General features: G+C 35.1%; 1 protein-coding gene across 19 annotated transcripts in view; it reads right to left on the reverse strand.

The window, feature by feature from the left end:
• ELF2 (E74 like ETS transcription factor 2) overlaps positions 1-12863 on the reverse strand; it is a 100858-nt gene that overhangs the window by 8557 nt on the left and 79438 nt on the right. For 9 of the 19 annotated variants that reach the window (XM_070504755.1, XM_014851096.3, XM_044767228.2 and 6 more), the window contains 2 exons: positions 3971-4084; positions 2377-2550 (listed from right to left, as the gene is read on the reverse strand). In XM_070504755.1, the coding sequence (XP_070360856.1) occupies positions 2377-2550; positions 3971-4084 (288 nt within the window). Of the gene's footprint in view, positions 1-2376; positions 2551-3970; positions 4085-6537; positions 6669-12863 lie in introns of those variants that run through there. The other 10 variants (XM_070504760.1, XM_070504764.1, XM_014851179.3 and 7 more) reach the window with 3 other exon arrangements.

The following is a 12863-nucleotide window of genomic DNA, read 5'->3' on the forward strand; positions in this document are numbered from 1 at the left end:
GTAATTATTTCCTACATCTAATAAATGTTTGTACTCTTCCTTTTGTTTCTCCTCACTTCTGCCATAAGGCTCTCTAGCATCCACAATGAACAGAAAAGCAAGAGCTATACTTCTCTACACTAAAGAAGGCCAAAGTCTGAGACGTGTTGTATGCAATCCTCACCTCTGATGGATGAATGCTGGCAGGTGAGGGGAAGCCTCAAGAAAGAGGTTGGGAATATTCAAGTATACTATATTTTCAGATTAAATATATTAATACTGATTTGGTGATTGTCATACATCTGGGATTTCTGATGTCACTCTACTCTTCATTAGCAAGGATTATTTAGAGCTAAATAAAGAGCTAAATTAAAGTGTCTTAATTTATATTTCAAAATGCACAGCTATTCTAGGATTTCATTAAAGTAATTCTAATGAATAAGAAGTGTGCTTTGGCAAAAAATTAAAATGGAAAATTCACTGTTCTCTCCTTGTTAAAACAGAGCTTGATTTCTTAATTTAAATCATATCTATATATACATATCAGTCAATAATAAGACTAACATCTTTACCATCTCCTAAATTCAAGCACAAAAGCCCAACTTCCTTAATGGAAACATTAGCACAAAAAGACAATTTATTTTCTTAGAAAGCAGCATCTCCCAAATCATATCCCTTGATAAATAGGTTATTCATCTGTAGGAAAAAGGGTTCTCCAGTCAAAAAAACTTATAGAACACTGTATGCTATCTTCTCTTGGAGATTCACAATACATATTAGTATACTAAAAGCTCTGGAAATAAAAAGAAGGCTCTACTATTAAAAAAGAACCTAACTTTGTATGTCCCAAATGTTCTTAACCACAAATAAATAAATAAGAGTGTTATATGTCATTTTTAAATGGTCGTTCATTAAGACCATCTATTTTCAAATATGTAAAATTAGCTAATTGTTTCCTAGTTTATATCATAATACACAGGCAGAGCAACCTGTTTAGCTAGGTCTTGGTTCCCTATGTGATCCCAGCTTTTCATGGTCTTTTCCATCTTCTTTTAAATCTAAAAATTTCTTAAGCAATTGTAATAGCTCCCACTAGATACAACCAGTCAAAGGCTACCATAGGCAGTGGGTAAACAGGGCTATTTAGATGTATGCCTTTTGTTTTTAAACATTTACAGCAAGAAGTAATTCTTCCTTCTACATTCTCTCATTCATACCGCTCTCTCAAGATACATTTAATCTATATGTATTATTTAAGGGAAGGCACTCCATCGTATTCCCCATTGTATTCCTCATAGCAGTAAGCACAAACCCGTGAACATCACAACAATTTAACTCATCTGTCTAATAAGTGAAAGAAAATACCATTATTTGTAACCCAAGTTTTCCCTTATTTTTGCCTGTGATTCCTTTTTCCACTCTAAAATGTGAAGAAAGAGGGTAGAAAGTGGAATTAGATGAGTACATATTTACATAGGATTTCATTCCTTTCAAGTTTAACCTTTGATTCAAACAGGAAAAGAACCTACTTGTCCATCTCCTCGGGATGTTGGAAATGTGCTGGAGCCTTGTGCCCCACCCTCTGGGATCAGGTAAGCAGAAGGGTCAGCAAGAGTCAAATACTAAGTGAAAATGCTCTTTACCCACTGGTGAATTTACTCCACTTAGAAGTCCCTATTGGCAAATTTGTTTTAAAGCAGAAGGAAAAAAAATTGGGCCTTTTATTTTTCGCCCTCAAAAGAGTAGGAAGGTAAGATTATGAAAAATAGAGAAAATAAAGAATAAAATGGGGGTCCAGCCCCGTGGCCGAGCAGTTAAGTTCCCTTGCTCCTCTTCAGTGGCCCAGGGTTTCACAGGTTCAGATCGTGGACGCGGACCTGGCAGCGCTCGTCAGGCCACGTTGAGGTGGCGTCCCACATGCCACAACTAGAAGGACCCACAACTATAATATACAAGTATGCAGTGGGGGGATTTGGGGAGATAAAAGCAGAGGAAAAAAAAAAAAGATTGGCAACAGTTGTTAGCTCAGGTGCCAATCTTAAAAAAAAAAAAAAAAGAATAAAATGTATGTTTGTTTTTTAAAAGTAACCAAGCACCTAAAAAGGAACAGAAAGTAGACAAATGTACAGTGAATCTCTGCTCTTCCTTCTGTGTGTCCAACATCTGTTATAATCTCATATTAAGAGAAGTATTTATAGGACTCGAATACTAACTCCTTTTCAACAGTATGAACATGTTAAAACACAAATTAAAATCTCAATTTGTTGATTCTTTGAGAATATCTAGTTAAGATAACATGAATCATAAAGCTACAGCATTTTCTTATGTCCCTTGATGGGGAAAAAGATACCAAAAAAATTCCACTCACTTTTCCAGAAATTTATAAATATACTCTACCTTTTTTCTTTTTCATTGGCTCATGGCTATCTGGTGATGTAGGAATAGGAGAGGTATCCATTGGTTCAGATTCTTCAGTTGACACCTCCACTACAGTTTCTGTAATGACGTCTGGCCTCATAGCAGCATGGATAAATTCTGGAGTTGATACACAAGGAGGGACAAACACTTCCACTATAAAAAAAAGTTGAACAATTAAAATTTCCCACCCCCATTAATGCTTCTTAATGCGGACAATTCAGTATTTAGTAGAGGTAAGGTTTATTAAGAATTCATCAAAGAAGGATAAGAACTTGAAGTTAATTTGCTGAATACGCAATATGATCTAAAGTATGTAAAAAAATAAATGCAAAGAAAATTGACTTGCAGGAAATGTTAATCCTCCAGGCAAAGAGGGGATCATGAGTAGTCAGTCACCCTCCTGTTCTTCACACTTTTAGATACTTTCAAGCTCACTGGAGAAGACTGAATTATTTTGACAGTTGGGAAAACATTTGAAAATAAAATAATAGTATAAGAGTGAGTTCTTTAATAATTACTTTCCTTCCACGTACCAATCATGATTCTCTAACTAGGTAATACATGCACACGGTATAAAATTTAAAATATTTAATAAACGTGTATTCAGTGAAAAGTAAGCACTTACAGTTCATTTTAAAATATGAAGGAAAGGAAAATCTGCTCATTACAGCCCCATGAATATCATCTTTCAATATTTAAAATTTTATTATGTGGAAAAGTCCTGATGTTTTGGGTCACTAAAACAGTCCATACAGATTGCTATCTGGTATTCTATTACATACAATAATGTTGCTCCAACTTCCTTCCAAAGTGCATGAATAATCAGGATATGACATTTCTATTTCAATTAACAGACAGTTAATACATCTATCATGGATTAAGACACTGACCAATATGCCCTAATTTTCTTTTCATATCCCTGAATAATACATGGGATTCTTATTCTAACTAAAAAGTATGGTTGCTCTTAGTATTTACTGTACATCCCTGTAAGAAGGGCCAATCTTACTATGTGACGTCAAATTAACATGTGGACATTAAAATTAGGACAAAATGACTCTCAAAGGCAGTCTTAAGGGAAAAAAAGGACCAAAAGACAAGGAAAACCTGCAGCCCCAAAGAGAGAGAGGAAAGGGTGGAGTTACCTCCTCTCTCCACCATGGACGGTTCCCTGGAGCTCCTGCCTATTTATCACTGAATACTCAAAGTGGTCACAGAAGGCAACTGCCCCCATATGCCATGCGCTTAAGGACTACGAAGGTTTGCAATTCACCCAGAGTTAAGGAAATAAGACATGATAGTATAAAGAGCAATTTAATAAACACTGTTCTATTTCTAATTGCTCTAATAAGCATTTTCTGTATCATTTATTATGAAAACTAAGTATTTGAAGTATTTAAAGTATTTAAGACTTGGGAACCTTGACAAGATCAATTATTGCTGTCACAGGTATTCATGCATAACAGACCTTGAGAACACCATCAATCCCCCTTGTATTTTAAAAAAAAAACCCTTTCATTCTATATATGAAGTGATGTGACATGTTTAAGATAAAAAAGAACAGTTCACATACCAGGACTTCTTGAATCCCTCAAGCAGGTAGGAGATTCCATATGAAGCAGGGCTTCAGCAGCTTCGATGGTCTTATCTGTACAGTGTGCATTACTGCTATGAACCGATGCTTCCACTAGGGGGAAAATAAATCATACTCAATTAAAAATGCACTGAGCACATTACTAAATGAAAACACATCATGGTATAAAAAATAAATATGAATTAACTCTCATTTGAAAAACTAAATAAGTCACTGATACACATTAATCTATATAAATTATTTACAGAAATAATTTAAAAACCAAAACAATCTAGTATCTAATGGATCTACTTTGTAAAATGAATGTTGATTATAAAGCAACTATAGAGATTGATTAGAAATAGAAATTACTGAGAAATTTCTGAATCTTATCCAAAGGAAAACAAAGACCCTTGAAATTTGAACCCTGTATCAATTTTAGGCCAAAACTAACTCAAGGGGGAAAAGGATGGTTGTAATATTAACAATACTGTGAGGAATTCTTACAGACCCTCATGGGTGAGTGCATTAGTTTTAGCACCAGAGCACTTGGGAATTTTCTTCACAATAACCTTGCTCTCCTTCTTTAGGACCTCACCAGACTTTGCTGGGTTTTACTCAAGAATTTTTTTTTTTGAGGAGGAGGAAGATTCACCCTGAGTTAACATCTGTTGCCAATCCTCCACTTTTTTTTTTTTCTTCACTTGAGGAAGATTAGCCCTGAGCTAACATCTGGGCCAATCTTCCTCTACTTTTGGTATATGGGATGCCTCCACAGCATGGCTGATGAGTGGAGTAGGTCTGCACCTGGGATCCGAACCCTCGAACCCAGGCGGCCAAAGTGAAGAGCGCTGAACTTGAACCACTCGGCAACAGGGCCAGCCCCGCAAGAAATCTTTTTTAAGAGAGTTTCTCCACCCGCCCCCATGAAGCCTTTTGTAATTCTACCACCTTTTGTAACTCTCTTCTAGCTCTTTATGCCTTGTTGATTAAATTATTTGTGAAGCAGTAAAATGTACAGCAGTGGTTTGGGCTTCCAGGTCCAACAGCTTGAGTTCTAGTCTCTGCCACTTATAGTTTCTGGTACCCTAGGCCAGGAATTTAATATGTTTTAAGGCTCAGTTTCCTCTTTCACAAAATGGGAGTATTACTCACCTCATTTACTTGTGAGAATTAAGCGAGGTGATTCCCATAAAAAACATGCACAATGCTTGGCATATAGATAAGAATTGATGATAATTTCTTATCACTCCTATAAGATTATAAACTCCTTGAGATCAGGGGGCGCTATCTCAATTCATCTTTGTATCTGTTATAGTTCCTAACATAGACTTTTCACATAGCAGGCATGCAAGTATTTCTTTTGTGTAATGAAGTGAAGGACAACCCACTGACCTTACAGGAAAATTGGCCACTCAAGCACCAACTTATTATCTTAATGATATATCAATTTCATATCCTGACTTAAAATATTGAATATTCTACTCGGTAAGATGAAACATGAATATATAACAGTTTCTAATTTGATACATTTTTCTTAAGATGTCCTCTAAAGGAACTAAAAGGAAATATTTATACAAATTTCATAAAATCATATTACAAATTCACAAGTTCTACACACTAAAGATACGAATCTTTTTAAACTGTTTCCAGGAAACTAATTGAAAAAGAAAAATTCACTTAGTCTCAAAATTCACCAAATGCTAAAGCCTCAGCCGTAAACACCAGTCATTTGGAGAGCATTTATAAAAAAATCCAGTGACTGTTTGACCACCTGTTGCACATCATCCACACTCTCAACCAAGGTACTGGGTCTCTCCAGTTGCTCTTTCCATTTATGGAAATCTGCTCAAAGCTAACCGGTTCCAGAGAGGCAGCCAAACCTCTAAGTAAATCTATCTTTAGGTGACCCAGCTTACTCTTATCTGCAGCCTCACTGAAGCAATGGATTCAATCAGTCCTTCTAGCTCAACTTTAAGAAACTTAGTAAGTATAAAATATATTACCATTCTCAAGTATTTTTTTCAAAGTACCTCCCCACAATACTCACATACACTAAAGAACCTTGGAAAGCAAATTCTCAGGTTTTTAAAATTTATTTTAGGAACTTCATTTTCTTTAAAGTCTGCTTGTGTTGCAATTTAGCTGTTGTCTTAAGGTGCTATTAATATAAAAACATCCTGGGTAAACTAATTCTTTATGTAATTGTATTAAGACACACTCTAAAAATCCTACTGTATTAAAATCATAGCTTTGAGTATTTGATTACAATACAGCAATAGAATTTTACCAGATATTTAAATGTAATTTAATGAAACAAAATGAAATTTGCCTAACAGTTATATATTATGCTGCCTTGAGTTCTTATGTAGTTTGAGGAACATTTTCAAAACTATGATTTGATGTTAGTTATGTTACTAGAACTTCTTAAAAGTATATTTTCTTGCTCATATTTCTGACATCAACCTCCTCTTTTCCCCCAAATTCAACATATTATTTCCCAGAAATATTTTATATTTACACAGTGAGACAAATAAAATACATACAAACTGAAGAAGAAAACTTACCTGTTCATACTTAAATTTAGGATGAGAATCTCAAAACTGCGTAAATTTTCCACAAATTATCAATCAGAAGATCTAATACTCTGGAGAGTCAACAAGTGTTTGTCGAGCATTTACCATGTGCCAGACCCTGTGCTATAACCTGAGATACAAGTGTGAACAGATCTCTGGCCTTGTGAAGCTTATACTAATAGTTCAGAGAATATCAAAAACATAAATGGAAGTAAACTATTTCAAAATTAAATAAAGGTGCAAAATAATTTAAAGTTACTCTGTAAGCTAACAGCTTGTGAAGCAGAGCACTGATTTCTTTCTTTTTTGATGCTTACGAATTTTACTTTTTGTCACTTTTATTTACTAAAATAACTCTAAGCACATTTCTTAAAAAAATGAACACCTAAGAGCTCACACTTTGATAAATTTACTATAATGTACCCATGACAGTTTCCAAGAATACTTCACTCATTTTGTACAAGTGAGCACTATCCCTTTTGATTTTTGTTGACATAAGTCAAGTCGTTTTTCATAACAGAAATTTAAGAAATATTTCTCCTATTCAAGTTTCTGTAATTTTTGAAAACTTCTTAATACTATTTTGTCCAGATAATAATTCAAATACAATTTAAGCTAAAATTTTTCGCAATTCTTAAAGATAAACATGAATTTAACAGTGTTGTGCAATTAAAGTAAGCAAGCTACAAGCAAGGACTGAAAATTCCTTATCTCTTACTTAAACTTGATTTACTGCTGTCTTTCTAAACCTGTGTATGAAATTTATGGGAGGAAAAACATAAGTAACTCATTTCAAAAATAGAAAAAAATGAAGCTAAAGGTAAACTGACAGCTATCATTTTCTAGTTACCACCAGGAGTTGGTGTTGCTGGTCAATATTCCTCAAAGACATAAATGTACCAAATTTCAAAACTATTTGAATTTTAGTCATTGTGCCAAAAATTAAATTTACTTAGCCCCTCCTTTATTATTGGTACAAGTCTTCTGGTTCCATTTCTAGCTTTCTAATCAACTGGTATTTGTATGGTAGACTATTCCAGACTCACTCAACAGCTGTTACTAAATACCAAACTTGGTAATTAAGTCTGACAAGAGACATACCTCTCAGCTTTGCAGAAGAGAATGCTGGCAATGGATCTAGTTCATAACAATGTTCTTAAAGTCAAAAATAAAAATTAATAGCAATTTAATTTGAGAGCAATGGAAAAAAATTAGGAAACACTTCATTAGGTGATAGTGGTATTCCCCTACAAGCAAGACCATGAACTAATATTACAAGGCCATCACTCAGCTACACACCTGACTTAGCACAGCTTATCCTAATGCCCCAAGGGTGTAACAGTAACAGATGAGTGAAGAATACAAATGAATGCAATGAAAAGGGGAAAATGGTAAAGGTCTGGGACACGCCATCTTTACCTGATCCCCTTAGACTTTCTAATCAATATAGTTGCATTATGAGGTTTAAAAGAAAAAAGAGAATAAAATTATTTTCTAAAGTAGAGCTGTCTGATAAAAATATAACATGAGCCACATATAATTTTAAATTTTCAGTAGCCACATTAAAAAAAGCAGGTGAAATTAATACCTTTCATTTAATCCAGTATTATCCAAAATATTGTCATTTTAACATGTAATCACTGTAAAAAAGTTTTCCACTGCTTCAGTTCTTACATTTAAATTAATTTAAATTTTAAAAAATGTAAAATTCAGTTTCTCAGCCACATTTCAAGTACTCAATAGCCACAAGTGTCTAGTTGCTACGGTATTCAAAAGTATAGACTAAATGAAACTGTAATTCAGCTATTCTCAAACTTTTTTGGTCAGAGTACCTTTTCAGAATCAAATTATTCACTACTGCAAAGAGATTTTGTTTATATAAGTCTTATGTATAGACATTTATCCTATTTGAAATTAAAACTAAGAAAACTTTAAAATATTTATTAATTCATTTAAAATAATAAACCCAATACTTTTAAACATAAGTAATATTTTTATAAAAAATAACTTCTAAAACAGAAAAATTAGTGAGTAGCTTTGTTTCACATTTTTGCGAATCTTGTTAATACATGGTAGAAAACAGCTGAATTCTCATATTTGCTTCTTTATTCAATCTGTTGTAATATCAAGTCATGTAACATCTAAAAAACTCCTCTAAACACTTGTGAAAGTGAAAAGGCAAATAATGCCTTAGTATTGTTATGAAAACAATTTTGACTTCACAGACCTCCTGAAAGAGTCTTGGGAATCCCAGAATCCCAAGATCAGAGATTTTAGTTTTTAAGAACTGCAGCTGTAATTTATTATCAAATGTAATTAATAACACCCAAATTCTATCCTCATGTTTCTGTAAGTTTTAGCTTCTAATCATAAACATTAGTGTATAGATGAAAAATTATGATTCCATTTCCCTAAGTATAACATTTTGTCCACATGAAAGATTTTTTAAAAAGCTTTTCATAAATATTTCTTTGCATGTGTTTGAACATTTAAGCTACAGGTAACACATGGAATTTAAATAATTATCAAGAACACTCTCCTGGGGCCGACCCCATGGCCGAGTGGTTAGGTTTGTGTGCTTGGCTTAGGCTGCCCAGGGTTTCACCAGTTCCGATCCTGGGCACGGACATGGCACCGCACGTCAGGCCACGCTGAGGCGGCGTCCCACATAGCACAACTACAAGGACCCACAACTAAAAATACACAACTAGGTACTGGGGGGCTTTGGAAGAAAAAGGAAAGAATAAAATCTTTAAAAAAAAAAAACAAAAAACACTCTCCTGCCTGCCCCTCTCTACCAACCAAATGTTTCTAAAACAAAATTGTTTCATGTTGAATTATCCTAACCGACTACACACTGATGTTACTCTTTAACTCAGTTTTTATAAGATTTTAGTATAATGCTACAATGAATTCTAAAAAGTAATTTCTTAAACACATTTTCATATAAATTTTTTTAAAAATTAAAGCCATTCTTCCAGTTGTATTTCAACACATGCTTCATTTTTTCATTCTGCTAAATGTTTTTCAAATTGATCTTTTCAAGATTGATACTAGATATTCCAATTTATAGTAAATTAGAAATAACATTTTCAAATTCAAATTTCATGATGAACTTTGACAAACTAGACAGATTTATTCTTTCAGTCAAAATACTCAAGCGAAATTTCCAAAAAAATTTCCCCCTTCCATTTAATAACTGCATTAAAGTAGAAGAAAATTCTGGCAACCCTACTTCTCAATTCTCAAATTCTCCAATTTCTTAAAAGAAGAAATAAAAAAGTCAAGGAAAATATATCTGAGAATAAGACAATATTTTAAATTGAAAATCTTCCAGAAAATTCAGACCATACATACACAATACTTTTGCATAAATATTTAGTAACATTCGCTTTTCCTAGAGACTAGACATTTTTTTCTATAATAAGCTATATATATATATACACACACACACAGTAGAAATGAGCCTAAATCATTAAATAAACTATATCATAGTCTTATTCAACATATAGTTATGGCCTCAAGTTCCAATTTGGCACAAAGACTGGCTGAAAGAAATTACCCTCACAATTACATAACGACCTTACAGACATATTCACTCACATGGTGTAATGTAAAGAAATCTAAGAAAAAGAGAAGTCCTCACTTTCCATTAGCTATTTCTGAACCATTTATAATTTTAGAGCTTGAGAAGTTCTTGGAGATCACCTAGTCAATCCTGTTCTCTTACAGAAAATGAACCCTGAAAGAAGTTATTAAGGCGCTAGGACAGAGCTAGTTCAGTGAAAGCCAGATGCAGACCCTCATCTCCTGACTGCAGGGTCAAGACTTTTGCTCACACATCATGTTACCAATGAAAGTTTAAAAAGTATGTCAAGTCTTTACCACAAACATATTCTGTATGTTAAAATGAAAGTGATTTTTAATAAATAAGCTTATTTATTTCATTCTTTACCCAAATGTTGATAACTGAAGCTGAAGCCGATAGCTAAAGTCGACAGTTAAACCTCCGAAGGAGAAAAATAAAAGCAAAAATATAACCTCTAGTATCTTAACATATAACAATGGTAGTGGTACTATTAAGTGCTTTATAGTTACTTAGAAACAACAGCTATGCTAACAATATTCAACTATCTCTTCTAGATGTGTTAATATCATTCTACACTAATCATCAATCCATTATAGCAATCACTGTAGTGAGATTAACATTTATATACCATATAGACTTTCATCCATCTCTTCAATTAGACTGTAAACTCTTTGTGAGGAAGAATTATATCTAACACTTGATGACTTCCCTCAAGGGAATATAAATCTACCACTCTGTCCATTTTGCAAATACAACTTTACAAACATTACTCTCCACGCTACTGGAAACCGTCAGCAATAAAAGTTTAGATCCATGATTCTTAATGTTCTGGGCCACCTTTCCTCCTCAACTCTTAACTCACTGAATAAACCTTGGGTAAATCTGAAAACCTGTCTCAAGTTTCCTTCTAACATACGGCTTGTAAAGGAGCTTCAAATTACAAGAACAAGACTGAAGAAATAGTTTGAAAACAGTTATACGTAAAATGTATTCTTTACAGAACATTATAATCACAAAGGAAACTTCAATTGCAAAGTTTGTGTATACTAAAGCAATGCAGTAGGGCTGGAAAATAACATTTAAACTTTTTTTTTTTAAAAAAAAAAACCTTATCAAAGGCTGATAAAACTTCGTATTTTCAAACTTTAGACTGTATGTATCTGCTCCAAGCAAAATATCTAGAAGTCACATTCAGTATTGGCTGATAGTTCCAAAAGTTTATGAGAAATATCTTCCACTGGCAAAATTAAGCCTTCCTACCTTAACAGTATTTTTCAAAATTCTAAGTGCAGGGGCTATTCTAAGGTTCTCTCGGTATGTTCACAACCAGTGGAAACATTTCTTGAAATGTTCAGCACTCACAGAAATATCACTGACCCAAACAATTATAAGTACTATTAGTAGCAATAATATAAGGCCAAAAAGTTCACCCCTTAATTCATACTATGTTATTAATGGACTGAACATACATAAAGGAACTCCTCATACTCTGCCTCTTATTCACTAATACTTAAGTTCTTACTCTGATCAGAAAAAAACTGTCAAATGTGTTTTAATCACTACTCAGTAAACTGTGATTTTTCTTTGGGACCTTTGAAACGCGTCATGTTACATTTTATAGAATAAAAGGCTGGTCACTCATTATGTGTTATACAACACATACGGTTATATTCCAGACTTCATTTGCACTTAAAGTTCTCGGGTTAAACTTGTAGATACACATGTGTTCGTGATTTCCCCCATCGAACTGAATCACAGTTTCACCAACCAAACTACTCATTTCACGCTCCCTACCTAAAAACAATGGATAGAAAACAGAGGCTAAGATCTTTTACAGCATTACTCTTTGGTGAATATTTCCCATCTTCCAATTCCCATCGATGGCAATATGAAATATGACACGGAGAAAGGAACATGTGTGCTCATTACTACAGCGAGTAAACACTACTCAAGCACTGCTACATCGATTCAGGGCCCTCACCGCGCCGTGTGCTATTAAGCTGCTTTTTCTATGTAACTTAAGTCCGTGCCCTTCCGCTGCAGCAGTGGCGCTGCACATCCCCCACCCCCGCGGCCACTTCCGTGTTTACACTCCTCTTCCCTCCAATTCCATGCGTACATTGTCAGCTTCACTCCCGCCCAATCTTCATTGGCCCAGCGCGGGCCCAGAGTCCCGCCCCCAGAAATCAACGTTCTTATTTGGAACATCTCAGAGAGCAGATTGGAACCAGAGGCCTGTCAATCCCGTCCGTTCTGTCCTCTCCGAAGCGCTTCCGCTATGGTGGGAGGTTTGGGGGGGAGGGGAAAAGGGGGCAATTCCGTGCCGAGACTTCCCTAGGGCCAAGAGTCCCTCCTGCCCGCCCCACTCCTTCACACTCACCCGCTGTTTACAAAAACGAACGTTCTTCTCTGACGCCCCAACGCTCCAGGTCAGGGGGACAAAACATAATCTGTGTCCTTCCCATTCTCCCCACTAAAAAAAACAACCCACGAGGGAAGGGGCATAAGCGTACTTCTTCGCAGCCACCCATTAAACGAGGGAGGGGAGGCGGGCCCCTGAGAGAAACACCATTCCGGGCTCCTCCGCATTAAGTGACCCTTTACAGAACCGTTACTCCGGAGCCCGCACAAGGTGGGGATGCGAAGAAGAGGGTCAGAGCATTTTTTTGGCGGGTATCGGTCTACCGGACATGGCCCGGGACTGCCTCGTCCATGCGGAAGTCATGGA

The sequence above is a fragment of the Equus asinus genome, chromosome 3 (assembly GCF_041296235.1).
Source record: "Equus asinus isolate D_3611 breed Donkey chromosome 3, EquAss-T2T_v2, whole genome shotgun sequence".
NCBI lineage: Eukaryota > Metazoa > Chordata > Mammalia > Perissodactyla > Equidae > Equus > Equus asinus.